Raw genomic sequence first — 17,124 nt, forward strand, 5'->3', positions numbered from 1 at the left:
TTGAATAAAAATTTGTATGTTATATGGTCTTATTTACTTAGATTTTATATTAGCATTCATTTTATAATACTATGAAAACCATGCTTTTGGCAGAGATTAGAATATAAAACTTGTCCTGTTAGAGATCTTTTGAGCAGCACTGGTTACAGCATGAAATTAGGGATAGGTGATTGAAGTTTGGCTGTCTGAAATTGTAGCTTCCAGCTGGGTGACGAGAGCACATCACTTAACCATTTTTGATAAGTGAGAAGAATAATGTAGCTGCTTTGAGAGGATGTTTATGAGATTTAAAAGTTTGATTTATGCGTAAGGTAATATGAAATGCTTTAAAAAAAAATCAGGAGGCACGAGAAGCCCTAGTACAACACCACCCATTGGGGAGGAGGGCACCACAGCCAGCAAACCCAGCACTGGAGCTACAAGCCCAGGAACTTCAGGTAAGTCAGGATGTGTGCTTAGTGTCTATGAAATGCATACAATATCAAAGCATGAGGTTGTTGGGTAAACCATGAAAATGTACAAAAATATTATATTTTGCCTGGATCTTCCTATCTCCTGCTTCAGAGGAGAAAGCATATATTGCAAGCACTGTTATTGTGTTTGTCAGGTACAACAGGAGAGTCTCTGGGAACAACCTCAGGAGCAGTCAGGGGCAACCCAACTGGACAATCCAGCACTGGGGCCACCAGCACTGGAAGCCCAACAGGTATGAGAGATACTTCTTAGAGGCTTGTGGTGAAGTCAAATACAAGTTGTATGAGATCCAAAAATGTGACAATGAGATATAGGAAAGGTAACAATAGGAATAGCAAATTATGACAAAATTGAAAGTATGCATTTTCCTTCAAAGAGTGTTTTCTTCCTAGCTCTCTGTGTAGACTAAGCACCATTCTTCTTCCCATTAGCAACAAAAGGAGGAGCTGATACAACCACCACTGTCTCTGCTGGTGAGAACACACCTGGAACCACAGGTACTGAAGGAGCATAAGCAGGTGAAATGCAGGCAGTAGATGTGAGAGCTTTTTGCCCCAAACCTATTCAGAGAGAGTGTTACCTGGGGCATCTGACCATTATGGTCGAGGTGTAGCCAATTCTCCAGAAAATCATGAATATATCTAGTCTGAGTTTTGTTCTTAATACATCTTAGAGTCACTCTGGATTATGGTGAAAGATTAGGGAAATCTAACTGATGTCACCCTGTGCCAAGTGGGAAACAGAAATTAACAACCATCTAGGTACAATAAGTAATAAGTTTAAGAGGATAGTTAAGATAGCAATGAAGACAACAAGTACGATAGCAATCAAGAGGGGAAAAGATGAAAACTGATCATAAGATAATTCTAGTGTACAAGGAAAAGGATATCAAGCTTTAATCATGATTTATTGATACAATTACGCTATTTTTAACAATAATAACTTAATTAAAAGAGTACATTCTCAGAATTAACTGATTTACCTTATTTACCCTGAGAAAGAATATCCCATGCCAGTGAATTTTATAGGGTAAATCCATCTGTTATTTTAAAATATATTCCAGATCATTGTTGATAAGAAGTCCCTCCTTTAGGTTTCTTAAGCTGACTTATTTTTTCCCTGATAAATCTCAGGCACCCCTGGAGCATCATCTGGAGCAACCCCTGAAGCTCAAGGTGGCAGCACACCTGGAGAGGCAGATACTGCATCCACTGTTTCAGGTGAGGTCCACTGTTCTGGTTGTGATTCATATGCATTTATCATCCATGCCCTCCTTTTGTAAAATCAGGCCCTAACTTGGATTTCATTGGAGGAGCAAGAAAATTTATGAGGATCTTTTTCTCCATTTTCTAAATCTGGAGACCCTCAATTACTCATAGGGTTTGCAGGAATAATATGTATTCTCCAAACCCCATATACTGTTCTTGGCTCTAAAATCCATAGGAGTTTCTGAAGGCCCCGCTAGTACTAGCCATGGACACTCAGCTAGAATAGTCACAACTTCTGCTAGCAGCAAATCAGGTAGGTAGAGGGTACAGTCCATGCTTTTAAAAGAGTAAGATGGAGTGTGTGTGTCCCAGTTCTTTTCTATGGAATGTAGTGAAGATTAGAAAGAGGTAGTAGGGAATGAAGCATGTGAGGTCAAAACACTTCACCAAGAATTTCTCAGGTAACAGTGGGTCAGCTGGATTAGATGGTCTTTCTATAGTATCACACAATTGTCCCTGTTCGTGGTATACTTGACCTGGAGCTTCTGATGCTGTGAGTCTGTAGCGAAGATATAGTTTGCTTTGGTGTTTAAAAATCATATTTGAGTTGAGAAAATTTTTCATCATAGACCCATTTAACGTGAAATCTTGGAAAAACCTTTTTTTTAAAGCCTCAGTTGCTTCTAATGTTCAGCATTTGGTGAGAACCATTACTCAAACAAGTGAATGTAAAAAAGTAGGTAGCTGGTGCTGTTGTCCATGAGTGTAATCCCATTATCTCCAGAAGCTGAGACAGCAGGATTGCAAGTCCAAAGCCAGCCACAGCAAAAGTGAAGCACTAAGCAACTCAGTGAGACCCTGTCTCTAAATAAAATACACAATAGGGCTGGGGATGTGGTTGAGTGCCCCTGAGCTTAATCTCAGGTATCAAAAAAAAAAAAAAGATAATAAGGTATCCTAATTGCAAGCTAATATTATTAATCTCCCTAAAGGAGTCTCTCATACAGGTTTTATGTTCAAATTTGTAGTTATTGGAACAGAAATAGAGAAGTATATAGAAAAAAAGTGAAAGGTATTTTAAAAAAAGATCAGCATAATCTACTTAATCAAAAATCTTTATATTTTCCATTGTTTTGAAAGGTACCATTGAACCATCAGTTGACACAACAACCAGAGCCTCAAATAATGAAGGGACATCACCTGAAGGGCATTCAGGTAAGTAGAGAATGATTTCAGAGGTTCTGATTTTTGTCCTACTTTGAAACAAAATAATTGAGATAAATCTAAAAAGAACTAGTTGACCCAACTCAAGACAAAGAAAGATGTCTTTGTAAAAAAATGCAATTACTAATTTAAAATATTTAATAAAACATTAAAGCACAAAATCATAAGGACTTCTGGGTACTATGTTGCTGGATGCCTTTATTGAAATTTTAACTCTTAGGTATGAATGGCCAGTTAATTACCTATTGGGAATAACGTCCAAGTAGACTGTAGATGAGAAATTCCTTTGTTGTTTTTCTCAGCTTCTACTGGTACTTCAGTTTCCATCACCTCCACAGCTAGAACTACAGGCACCACACCAGGACTGAGCTCCAGTTTCACCAGACTTGGGGTCACATCAGGTAAACCCATTTTGAGCAATTATGTTGGCCTCAGCCAAGAAACTGGTTTCAGGCAATGCTGCTCAGACAATATTTTTCCAAATCGAATACCAGACTTAGGTGATTGTTCTTCATGTATAATTAAAATTTAATATTAGCCTTTCAACATGTTGCTTCCTTAAATGATATCATATTACAGTTACATGTTCCCACTCTCTGATAGTTGGCAACCCCCATGCAGTTTTTTAGCTAGATGTTTCAATTTTATAAACCTTCATCAAGGACAGGCAGAGTGCTACCAGATATAAATTTAAGACCCCGTAGGGGATGTACAAGTGACAGAGCTTCTGAGCAGGTGAAACAAAGATATAAGGAAAATCTGATATTTATACAACTGATGATGTTTTGCCTCAGCAATAACTCTCCTCTGAGTAGAGCCTTAGATAAATTGCCCAATTAAGAATTATTCCTGTCAAATCTATGACTTTGGGAAAAATTTAACAGTTACTATTTGCAGTTATATAAAACATTAATGACATTGTTCTATGGCCCACTAAATTGTCTGACTTATGCTCAAGTGTATTGTTTGTAATATAGTCAACCTTTACACCATTATGTCAGTATTCCCATGAGATAAGAAAATAATAAAAAATTCCAAGCTGGAAATTCTGGTTTAGAACCTGTACTGAAAAGCCTCATTTTGCATTGGCTAGCCCCTCAGTTCTATAACCTCTGCATAAGAGCTCATATCCAACAAAAACTCAAGAGATAAGCTTGTGCTTGTGCATTATTCATTAAATTCAGTCAGTGTTAGGACCAGGAATGCAATATCATTGATAATATTAAATACTGATGATTTACCCTGGAAATAAGCATGACTCAAAATTTACAACGGTCCCACATACCATCAGTTACAAATTTTAAAGACCTCTGAAGTGTCCTCTTGCATTCAGCTGTTAAACCTTTTCTCCCAGTCCCTGAAGTCCTCTGCCTTGCTTACCTTCCTCCTCTAACACCGTGGTGCTCAGTGTGGTTCCTGGACCAGCAGAATCGAAATCCTGTGAGATCTTGTTAGAAGGGCACATTTCTGGGTCTACCTGACTGTCATCAGGAAGGGCTGGGGTGGAGCCCAGCAGACTGTTAGTAAACTTTTTAGGGAATTGATGCTCAAGTTGGAAAAGCACTTCTCCACAATTCCCACTCTTTTTCAACCACATTCTCAGTTTACATTTCAACAATGTCAAGTCAGAATGACTTTCCCAAAGTTCAACTCTCATCCTGTGTCTGTACTATTTAAAGTAATTAAATACCGATGATTGCTTTTTTTAATTTAAAATTTTTAATTTGGGGGGTCCTTTTTAGTTATATATGACAATAGAAGTACTTCGGATTAGACAAAGGGGAATAAAGAGAAGGAAGGGGGATTGGAAACAGGAAAGCTAATAGAATGAATCAGATGTTACTTCTTATATGCATGTATGAATACATAACCAATGTAATTCCACAACAATCAGAAGAATGGGAAGTTGTACTCCATATATGTATAATATGTCAAAATATACTCTACTGTCATATGTAACTAAGAACAAATAAAAAGAATTTATTTTGACATAATTATAAAAGCATGGAACATAATTTGTTCTAATCCAGTCTCCAGTACTTCCCCTTACTCTCCCTTTCTACCATCCCTGCCCTGTTCCCTTTGCTCTACTCTACTGATCTTTCTATTTACTTAGTTATTTTTTAAATTAGTGTCTTAGATCAAAACTTTATATAGCATTATGAGACATCTGTTTCAGGTGTGCGTAGGACTTCTGAATTTATTAATGAATCTATTGCATGATTGTGTTTCTTCTACAATATTTTTGATAAGCTATTTTTATTTAAAATGCATAACACATATTGTTTTGAATGAGCTGCTGTTTACATTGAAATTACTAGGCTAAATCATATAGTTTACACATAGCAGGAACATAAAGAAACTTGGTAATTCCCATTGGGTCCGTAAACTTATTGAAATTTAAAGTGTTGACCATTTTGTTTATATTCAGAAAATCTGACTCAAAATTACTTGGGTAATAAGGACATCTCATTCAGTGATCTTCTTTTGCTATCAAAAAGTAAATAAGGTGTTTGAAATAGAGATTGGTGCCCAGATGTGTGGCTCCCAGATTGTTTCTTAATGGTCTGTGATATGATAAATGAAACGAGAGTAAGCATTTGGAACATGTGTTTTGCTTTTTTTTTGAGAGAGAGAGAATTTTTTAATATTTTTCAGTTTTCAGTGGACACAACATCTTTATTTTATGTGGTGCTGAGGATCGAACCCAGCGCCCCACACATGCCAGGCGAGCGCGCTACCGCTTGAGCCACATCCCCAACCCCAAGATATTTTTAAAATAGAGAATAGCTGACTTATTCCACTTTACCACAGATCATAACATATATTTACTATTTCCTTTGAAAGGTACTACTGGACCTTCAGTGGATAAAACAACCAGAGCCCCCAGCAGTGAAGTGACATCACCTGAAGGGCACTCGGGTGAGTATAGGGTGATGTTCAGGGGTCCCAGCTTCTGTCAGAGGGTGAGCCATTTATCAGAACTGTGCTTATTTTAACTGTGCTTTATTTTTTTTTTGTACAAAGTAGTTGATACAAATGTATGAAGACCTGCTGTGGCACAAGGTGAAGAAAGGTGTATTTGTAGAACAATTATCTAATGACTAAACCAAGATCTTTAAAAAATAATATTAGAACAAATGTTAGTGAAGTCTGGGCAGAAAGTCATGAATTCCTCTATTCCCTGTTAGATAATAAAGTCCAAGTAGACTTTGGGTGAGAAGTTCCTTTGGTTTTTCTCAGGCTCTACTGGAACTTCAGTTCCCATCACCTCCACAGCTGGAAGTGCAAGCACCACAGCCCAATCGAGCCCCAGCTTCACCAGTCCTGAGGACACATCAGGTAAGCCCAGTTCAGAGCCAAGAATACTGCTCTAGCCGAGCAGTATTCTTTCAGGCAATGCTGCTTATTCTTTGTATGTAATTAAAATGTAAAATCTTTAGCCTTCTTACAAGTTACTTTCTTAATGAATCTTGTTATAATTATATGCTCCCACTGCCTTCATAATTGTTAGTATACATGCATGGTTTTTACTGGGTCCTCTTTTCTTTTTTTAACCTTTATCAGAGATAGCTGGAGTGTCACCAGGTGGGACTACCACTAACGATGGGAATACAAGTGAGGCAGTCTTCCGAGATGGTAAGGCAAAGCAAGGAGTCAAAGTTTCTCTCTTCCTCAGAATATTTCCACAAGCAGTCTTCTGTTTCAGCTCTGCATTACATTTACCCTGACTATAGCGTAAGAGAATAGAATGTCAATTATCTAAGCCAACTGGATGAGTTTGAAAAAAAATTCAAGATTAATATATTAAATTAAAATGTTATTTATCTGGCACACTAACATTTCTAAATCATGTTCAAATATGTATGTTGTAATTTAGTCAACATTAATACTGTGGCAATTATGTATCATTCCCACAAGATGAGGAAATTATATTAAAGTCTCCACACTGGAAAAAGCAGGAGTAGAACTCCAACTCCTAAAACTCACGGGCAATCTCTGGCTTTTGTAGTAGTGATGGGTGTATAAGAACTCATGTCCAACAAAAGTCAAGGTGATTATGCTTGTCCTTACACATGATTGACTAAATTTTTTTTCTATTTTATTTTTAAAAACTTACTGGTTAATATTATACAGTGTTGCATTTTATTGTGGCATAGTCTTACATGCATATAAACTAATTTGGTCAGTTTCCCTTCCTTTCTTCTGCTTGTCTCCTTCCTCTACACTTGTACTGTCATGACATCCTTTTTATTCTTTCCCCTGCTGAAGCTTGTACATATAAGAGAAAATATATGAACTCATCTTTTTGAGCCTAGATTATTTTGCTTAACATGATGTTCTCCAAATGCATCCATCATTGACTAAATTTTAACTATTGTTAGTTTATGAAAAAAATATTATTGACATTCTTAAACATAGATAATTGGATTGAAAACAAACATACCTTAGTTCAAATCTGCCACTTTGGCAAACAATAATTTTAATGACCTCTGAACTGTCTTCTCAAACTTATCTCCTTTGGTTTTGTGTAGAAAATGAAAACACTTGAACCATTCTCTATAGTTCTCTTCTTAGCTCACTAATATTGATACAGTCATGCTCAAAGTGTGGTTCCTGGTCTTGCAGCATCTGCATTTCCTGGGAACTTGTTAGAACTACACATTTTTAGACCCACACCTTCCTAGTGGTGGAAGTTGGTGGAGTGAAGCCCAGAAAAATTTGTGTGCTAACAAATTTTTTAGACAATTAGTACAGAAGTGATTCTCTACTTTAATGAGCACTATTTCTTCTCTTTCCCAACTTCCCTCCATTATACTTTAGTTAATACCATGCCAGAACAACAACAATAACAAAAAAAACCAAAAACCCCATAACAGTCATCCTGTCTCTACTTAAGTTTTCTGTAGTTTGATTGCTTAATATAGGTAGAGATTCCTTTATATACCATTAAAGCCATTTCTTTAATATAAGCATCAACTTCTCTTCATACATTTATTAAGTATTCCATGGACTGATTGATTTTTTTCCTATACTTATTTTTGTTTAGTGATTTTCTTTTTTCTTTTTTTGAATTCTGGGGATTGAATGCTCATGTTATGTTTGTGCTAATATGTGCTCATGTTAAGCACATATCTACCACTGAGATACACCTTCAAACCTAGCAATTTTTTAAATTTAATATTTACAACATATTTTTTTGGAATAAGATTGTTTACATTAAAATTACCATGTGGAAAGATAAAATCTACATGAAGCAGCTTAATTTTAATTAGACCATTAAACTGATACAAATGTTACGGTGATAATCTAGTATGAATTGATTACCAAATCAGTACTTGGGAGATAAATAAATCAGCTGTCTTTTGATTTTCAATCACCAAAGTGAAATAGAATAGCCAGGCATGGTGGCACATGCTTGTAATCCCAGCCTCAGGAGGCTGAGGAAGGAGGATTGCAAGTTAGTCTCAGCAATTTAGTAAGCCCTTGTCTCAAAATAAGAGACTAAAGATGTTGCTCAGTGGCAAAGTGCTGCTGGGTTCAATCCTTGGTACCCTTTGTGAAAGAAGTGAAATAGAGATCAAGCATTTATAAACAACAATTTGGCACAGTGATCTTATGTCCATTGAATAAAGGTTTGTGTTTTATATGGTCGTATTTTTGAAAATTTTATAACTCAATTAATTTAATGGCATTTTTCAAAGCATACACTAGGACAGACTGGAAATTTTACAAATCCATCTTTGTCACAGGTTATTTGAGAAGCAGAGAATATTTTCTGGCACTAGACTGAGTTTGGCACCAGGATTGCTCTCAACCATTGCATGGAGTTGGAGAAATCATTAAACCTTGTCTGATAAATGGGAAGAATAATATTACCCATCTCAGAGGGCTTTTGTAAAGTTAAATAAGTTGATTTTTCCAGGGCAATTTGAAAAAAAAGTTAATTTTTTATCAGTTGGAACAGGAGGCCCTACTGCACCAACACCTAGCAAAGAGGAGGGCAGCACATCCAGAGAACCCAGCACTGGAGCAACGAGCCCAGGAAGTTCAAGTAAGTCAGGATGTGCACTGAGTCCTGATTATTGTGTACAAATATCAAAACAGTAGGCTTAGAAAATGCACAAGATTGAAATTTTATCTTGACTGGAAGCAATCTCCTCCTTCAGAGGAACTAGCATATGTTGCAAGCACTGCTACTGTGTTTGTCAGGTACAATAGGACTGTCCCTGGGAGCAACCTCGGAAGCAGTCAGAGGCAGCACACCTGGACCATCAGGCACAGGGGCCACCAGTGCTGGAAGCCCCGCAGGCAAGACAGAGCCTCCTTACTGGTTGTGCTAGGGTCCAATACCAACTTCAGCAGCTTCAGGGCATAATAATGAGATTAAGGAATGGTAATACAATGTTGTAGCACTTAATGACATGAATTAAACCACAAAATGTCCTGAAGGAATGTTTTCTTCATAACTATCCATATGTCTGAAGCACCATTCTTCTTCTTAGCAACGAGAAGAGGAACTGACACAGCCACCACTGTCTCTGCTGGTGAAAACACATCTGGGAGGACAGGTACTGATGGAGCTTAAGCAGATGAAATCCAGGCAGTAGATATGAGAGCTGTTTGCTAATGAGGATGGTTTTCTGGGGAAACTAAGCCTTGTTATGTATGTGATGCCAAATGTTCAAAGGGTCAGTAATATAGCAAACAAAGATTTGTATATACCCATTATTTTCTTTCCTGCTCTGTAGAATTCAGGACAAGAACAAGGCAATATACATTTTCACCCTCAATTTCATTTTGAAAAAAGAGAAATTAATATTTTTAAAAACTTAATAAACAATCATCAAGACAAAAAAGTGGGGGAAATATGCGAATTGGATCATAAGGGTCTGGTACTAAGAAGCAAGATCATTAAATGTTGAATCTTGAATTGGTACATGATTATTGCATTTTATTAAAAAATGGCATCAGTATACATAATTTCCTGATTTAACTAATTTACCATGACCAAGGATTTAACATGTTAGTGAAGTTTAAAGCATAGGTACATCCACTATTTTTTTTAAAGGAAAATGGAAGTCAGGACATTTTCAAAAGAACATTCTGGCTTTATATTTTCTTAGTCTGATAGCTTTTTATCCATGATAAATATCAGGTATAGCTAGGGTCTCATCTGAAGCAACACCAGACTGGACATGCCTCCTCAGCAGCTCCAAATTTGTCTGCCCTACAATCACAGAACATTCTGGTTTAAAATATCAGACTCAAAATGCAATTAGAAGCCAGGCGTGGTGGTACACAACTGTAATCCCAGCAGCTCAGAAGGCTGAGGCAGGAAGATTGCAGGTTCAAAGCCAGCCTTAGCTATTTATGGAGGCTATAAGCAACCTAGTGAGACCCTGTCTCCAAATAAAAAGGGCTAGGGATGTGACTCAGTGGTTGAATGCCCTTGGGTTCCATTCCTGATACCAAAAAGAAGAAAAAAAATTGTTGGCCTAAGAAAAGTCAGAAGGATAGTGTCCTTCACTTTCTTTGTTTGGAAATCTCAGGAGTAATAGGCATGTTCAATATACCCTCCAAACCTATTCTTGTTATTAGGGACAACAGGAGTATCTACAGGCTCCATTACTTCTGGCCATGGGACCTCAGTTGGACCAGTCACAACATCTGCTAGCAGCAAATTAGGTAAGGTAGAGGGAGGAATCCATGAGTGTGAGAGGACAAATGGAATATTTTGTCTATACTCTTTCCCTTTATTTGGAATGTGGTAAAGAAATGTTGGACTAGTTTAAGATTAGAGTAGGAGAATCCATTCCTGACTATTTACAGATAGCAATGGGAAAGCTTGATTAGAAGGTGTATCTATAATCATGTATAATTCATAGTAGCCCTCTGAGTATATTTATGGCTATAATGATTTCAGCAATCCCTTTAAACCTCTTTTTTCCAATTGTTATTTCATTGTAATTACACACAATAGTGGGATAAATTATGACATACTTGTACATGCACATAATATAATTTGGTTAATTTCACTCCCCAGTTTCTTCCCATCCCCTCTACTCGACTGGTCTCCTTTCTGACTTCACAACCTTCCCCCCTCCTTTTTCCTTTCTAGCTTTCACATATGAGAGAAAACATAAAACCCTTGAATTTCTGAGTCTTATTTCACTTGACATAATGCTCTCAAGATCCATTAATTTCCCTGAAAATGACATTTCATTCTTCTTTATAGCTGAATAAAACTTCATTCAGATTACATTTTCTTTATTCATCTGTTACTGGACAACTAGACTGGTTCCAGAACTTCTGTCCTTTAACTTCTGAGGGTGTGAGTGTAACGTGGGGTTTTGGTTTTCAATCCTAGCTGCAAAGGAGAAGTGAGAATTTTTAAATATAACTGTTGAAGAGTCTTTCACAGATCCATCAAATCTGTCCCCTGGAAGAAGCTCCTAAGCATACATAATTTTTTTAAGCCTCACCATTGGTCTTGCACATGCAGTTTGGTTTGAATGTTGCTTTACTCTTAGCTGGGTTAGCCTAGCTTCAAATATGTGAATATTACACAAGTAGATGATAAACAATCCTATTAATGAATAAAAGTAAATAAATACTCAGGGATTCTAAGAATCATATAGGATTCTTAAGATCAGCATTTATAAAGACTGAACCTGAAATGACAAATTTTAAACAAATATGTGTTAAGATATTTTGAAAGCAGAAAATAGTATAATTTATTCCCCTTAATCAAAGAGCATGATACATTCATTTTTCACTTTGAAAGAGAGCACTGGAGCATTAGTTATTAAAACAACCAGAGAGCCTCAAGTACTGAAGAGAGGCTACCTGCAGGGAACTCAGGGGAGTCGTGGATGCCACTCAGAGGCCATAGCTTTTGCAGAAAAAGATACTTTCAGCAGAAACCTGCTGATTTCACTTGATATTTATTCTCAAATGAGATCCAATAAAAGATGTAGAATGGTATATAAGTGACTAACATTATTAAGAAATTTTCTGATTCCTCCACATCTCCCCTTCACATACGCTACAGTGCTGAGTTATCTCAATAATGTGTGTGTTGTTCCAACAGTGTTATTATCAGGTGTCATACATGAGTCTTTTGGAAATGCCACTGGAACCTGCAGTGGCCTCACTGCTAGAGCATCTAGCTCGAGCTCACCTTGGAACTCAGCAGGGCACACCTAGGCCCTCTTGTCACTTTAGTCACGGTATATTGTGAGTTTAATTGGGACCCCAACTTCTCATATTGAAGCAAATTTAAACATGTCTATAATTTAGAATAGATGACCATAGAGAGTTAAATCCTGGAGTCCCCCTTAGAATGAAAACGTCTGAAATTTCTTCCAAGAGCAATTTATCAAAAACATCTATATAGATTAGGGTTGGCAGAAAAAAATATAGGGTGAGCATGTGGTTCAGTAGTAAATTATGTGCTTAGCATGCTGGATGCCCTAGTTTTGATTCCCAGTGTTAAAATAAAACAAAACTGGATATCAGTTAAATTTGAATTTCACCTAAGTAAGGAATAATTTTTCAACATAAATATGTTCCATGCAATAATTGGAACATGGTGGTTTGTTTATCTGGGTTTTGCTTTTAACTGGGTGGTCTGTATTTTTATTTGCTAATTCTGGGAAGACCATGTGGACTTTTCTAAGTACCATTGTTTTTTAGTAACAACAGGAGGAAAAAATATAATCTCCACTACTGCTGGTGAAAACACTTCTGGAACATCAGGTAGGCAAAGAGCAATATCAGAGGAAATGTGGTTTCTTAATATTTTGTCCAAGACAAATTTCTGGGGAGTTTAGTCATTGTAATTTGTACAATGTCAAACTGTAGAATATCAGAAATATTTGTTGTGTAGGTACCAGGTGCTCCAGAGAGGAATAGACAAAGACACTAAATCTCACAGAACTTTATTTCTGAGGAGGAGGAATTGATATTTGTAATATACCAAAGACAGAAACCAGGCAAAGCAGAAGATACTCAAAAGTCAAGGAATCATTCGATGACAAGTGTTGAAATAGCAACTGAGATCAGTTCTAATAAGGGAGCTGATTAGTTGGGGTTTAAACAATAGAATAATTGTATTTTGAAAAGTACCTATTATGCTTTGTGTAATATGAGCCAAAATGCCTTAACTTTGAATAAAACCTCACAACCCAGGAAAGCCGGCTAAATTTTTAGGGATATAGTCAATTTCTGTGGAATAAAGTACTGTCAATATTTTAGTTGTTGGGGATTAGAATTTTTTTTTAAAAAAATCTCCAAACCCAGAAACTCTCTCCACAAAGAATAGAATAAAAAATGGGCTTATTATTGGGTAAGCATAAACCAGGAAGTGCTATCACAGCCTGCTAAGGGATAGAAAAAAACAGATAATCTCACTCTTGTGGAGCCAAGCTGATATAGCCCCTTTCATTCATGTTTTCAGTGCAACTAATAATAGCTCTTAAGTAACAGGATTTCGCAGTACAACTTGAAGCACATACTATATTCACCTGTGGGAATGATGCATTTAGGGTAAAGGGTTCACAGCTGTATTTGTGGAGAAGTTTTCTTGATCCAAGCTCTTAAATATTATATCTCTGTTGTAATTATTTGATAAGCTCATTAAATATTCAAATACACAAAAATTCCCTCAAATACAATGTAATTTACATTCATCTACTAATGGGCATCTGGGTTTATTTCATATTTAACTATTGTGAATAGTGCTACAATAATCATGGGAGTGCAAATATCTTTTAGGTACAATGATTTCATCTCCTTTAAGTATATAGCAAACAATGAAACTGATGGATCATAAAGTAATTCTATTTCTAGTTTTTGAGGACTCCCATACTCTTTTCCATGAAGGTTAAAACATGAAGGAATTTGGAGAATTGTGTACCCATGAGGCCCTCCTAATAAATTCACTGGAGGATGAGTGTTAAACAAAAGATGTTACAAAAAGATTGTGGCACTGACTATTTTTCACTGTAGCTCTAAAGCTAGAACAAAAGTAATATTGACACATCAGTGAATGCTCATTTTTTCTTGTTTATCTAGTTATTCAAACAGGAGGAAAATAATGTTTAATAGTAATTTCTAATATTAGTGAAGATTTTTTAAAATTAGGAAATTCATTAATGTAGTTCATATTAATACACCTAAGAGAAATAAAAAAAATCTAAACAGAAGCTAAAATGGCACTTGGAAAACATTCAGAAACTATTTGCATAAAAAAATACCCACTTAAGAACATTGGAATAAACGGAATTACGATACCCATTCTCCTGATAGTAGACATAGAGTAAGGATAGATACTATCATTTACTGTTCAACATTTTTTGAAGTTATGAAGAAGCTGGATTAGATAGTAATTATAACCATGAAATTTGAAATAGATGATCAACTTTACATAAATACAAAGTGCAAATTTAAACTACACTGAGAAATCATTTCTTACTTTTTAGATTGGCAGAAATCCAAAAGTTTGACAATAGCCCTGTTGACAGGTCTGGAATGAAACAGGTGGTGCTTTGTATGATGAAGGTGGGAGCACAAAATGTTATAACCCCAAGGAGGGCCGATTGGCAAAATCTAACAGAATTACAGATTCATTTACACTTTGACTCAGAAATCGCACTTCCAGGGCTCTATGGTGAAGTTGTACAACCAAAGTACAAAATGACACATGGACCAGCTATACATATTAGCATTGTTTTTTAAAAGATTAGAGACAACACTTCCAATCAAAGACGACACACTGAATAAAATGTTATAAAGTTGTATTGGGTCATCCTAATAAAAGAGCATCATGTAGATTTCTTTCTTACTCTATTTCTAAAATTTATAAGTGACAAAAAGCAAGCAACAGTTATGCATATAATTTGTAGCCTTATGAAAAGAAGGGGTATATGTACATATATGCATATGTGTTTTACATTGTACACATTATATATGCATGTGTGTGCAAAAGACAACATTGTTGAATGGAGACTACAGTCAGAACTCGGAGGAATACTGACCTGGTACTTGAGTGAAATTAGGAAATAAATTTTGGTATTTCAGTACAAGGAATTTTACATATCTCTCAGGATTTTCTGATGATAAAAATGAAGGCATATTTCTAAGTCTCTGAGAATTTCTTTGATATACATTAGATATTGAATAATTAATTCTTAAAGGAATAACCAAACAGGAACATGTTAAGGGTAGCAAAATGAAAAGTATGAGAGGAGGTGGTGGCTATGGAGATGAGGTATGAAAGAAATAGTGGAGAAAGAAAGCAACATGAATCCTTACTACGATTCACCAAAGACCAAACCAACTTGACATCATATTACTTTTACTACTTGTTTACAGAGATCATTGGAACATCAGCTGGAGTGACAGGAACCTCTGGAAAATCACCAGGTGTGACTGAGACAACTCTACCATCAGCTGGAGAGACAGGGACAACTCAACCATCTGTTACAGGATTAGAGACAATAAGACCATCGCCTAAAGTGACAGAGAGTTCTTCACAATCATCTGGAGTTACAGGAACAACAGTATCATCAGCTAGAGTGACTGGGACTTCTGGACTATCAGAAGTGACAAGGACAACTGAACCATCAGTCAGAGAATCAGAAACAACTATACTATCAACTGGAGTGACAGGAACAACCGCAGTTGAAGTGAGTTCTGGAAAATCATCTGGAGTAAGAGTGACAACTAGATCATCAGCTGGCAAATCAGGTACAACTGGACAGTCATCTGGAGTGACAAGAACTGGAGTAACAGACACAACTGAAACATCAGTTAAAGTGACACCAACAACTGGACAATCACTTGGGGTGACTGGGACCAGAGGATTGTCTGCTACAGGATCAGGAACAAGTGGACCAATAGAGACAACTGAACCATCTACTATAGGGTCAGAAACAACCAGACCTTCATTTACAGGATCTGAGACAACTGGACCCTCATCTAGAGGATCGGTCAGAAGTAGCCCATCAGTCACAGCATCTAGGCAAACAGTACAGTCTGTTGGAGTGACAGAGACATCTGGTCCATCAGGGACAATATCACCATCTGCTGGAGTTACGGAAAGGATCTCGCTGTCACCTGGAGTGACAGAGCTAACTGGTGCATCATCAGCTGGTACCACCTATGAGGCAGGAAGAACTACAAGAGAACCAGAAAGTAAGGGTACAACACAAGAAGGCAAGTTTGATTAGATTGGATAACTTAGTATTTGGTCAGAGTCCCAGTACTTGAATCTATATAAATATTGACCATAATTTAAAAAGGTATTGAGAACTGAAATTGATGAATTATTGATGGGAGCTTTTTAGAACATTATGATTTTAAATGGATTTCTCAGACTTCTTGAAGTTTGTTTTCATCCTGTTCCTTTAAAATAAAAGGTATAACCAGAAGTTGTGGGGCAGGGTAGTGTTACCACAGGTCCAGCCCCAAGAAGCACAGTTGGAGCACCAAGCTCTGGGGCTACTACTTCAGGAACAAAGCATACATGGCTTGCTTGGTGCTCTAGTAGTGGCCCAACAGAAGTGTGGCTGAGACCCAAACTGTGATAATAAGTATCTTAACCAAGGACTTCAATTTTAGGAAAAATGATCAAGAGATGATCTAGATTCATCAACTTTTAAATTTACAATTAAATATCAGAAAGTTTTATTATTTTTATAAAAGTTAACCATGCAAAAATCATAATCAATTACTTCTTTAACCAGGCACAACTGAAGAACCATATGGATCCACCACTGGAGCAGAAAGCAGAACCACAGGAACCACACCTGGAAAATCAGGCAAGCAAGAAGGGACGCTATTGACCTAGACTGTAGTGCAACATGAGGTTTTCTGATAATTATGGTAATGAGTGTTCTGTAAGTAAGGAAATCAGAAAATTAGACCAAAATCATCTAGTTCCTAGACTTATCTTTTTATGTGGTTTAGGAATTGTCTTCACAGTGTTGATTCCATCAGGAGACAAATCTTAAATGAACTTTAAAACTAAGTTAGGAAAACAATATTGCATACTATTAGACAGCCTGGCACTATTCTAAGTTATACAACATGTAATTAATTTTCACACCAACCAGTGAGATAAGTGCTTTTGTTAACATTTCAAATGAGGAAGTCAAGGAGTAGTTTAGCAGGTGCAAGTTAGGAAGAAGTGAAGCTTCGAGGTCTGGCACCA

General features: G+C 36.6%; 1 protein-coding gene across 1 annotated transcript in view; it reads left to right on the top strand.

Annotated features, from left to right (window-relative positions):
* Positions 1–316: 316 nt before the first annotated feature.
* The window catches only part of MUC22 (mucin 22), a gene marked incomplete at both ends in the record, with an annotated part of 35,902 nt that continues 19,094 nt past the window's right edge, over positions 317–17,124 (top strand). Inside the window, 16 exons of the mRNA XM_081310814.1 lie at positions 317–437; positions 608–706; positions 906–971; positions 1,608–1,694; positions 1,918–1,995; positions 2,823–2,897; positions 3,209–3,307; positions 5,754–5,828; positions 6,150–6,248; positions 6,474–6,545; positions 8,866–8,961; positions 9,413–9,478; positions 10,509–10,595; positions 12,606–12,668; positions 15,285–16,127; positions 16,658–16,732. Coding sequence (XP_081166940.1) covers positions 317–437; positions 608–706; positions 906–971; positions 1,608–1,694; positions 1,918–1,995; positions 2,823–2,897; positions 3,209–3,307; positions 5,754–5,828; positions 6,150–6,248; positions 6,474–6,545; positions 8,866–8,961; positions 9,413–9,478; positions 10,509–10,595; positions 12,606–12,668; positions 15,285–16,127; positions 16,658–16,732 — 2,101 coding nt within the window. The remainder of the gene's footprint in view (positions 438–607; positions 707–905; positions 972–1,607; positions 1,695–1,917; positions 1,996–2,822; positions 2,898–3,208; positions 3,308–5,753; positions 5,829–6,149; positions 6,249–6,473; positions 6,546–8,865; positions 8,962–9,412; positions 9,479–10,508; positions 10,596–12,605; positions 12,669–15,284; positions 16,128–16,657; positions 16,733–17,124) is intronic.

This window comes from Spermophilus citellus, assembly GCF_964194105.1.
Source record: "Spermophilus citellus genome assembly, chromosome: 10".
NCBI lineage: Eukaryota > Metazoa > Chordata > Mammalia > Rodentia > Sciuridae > Spermophilus > Spermophilus citellus.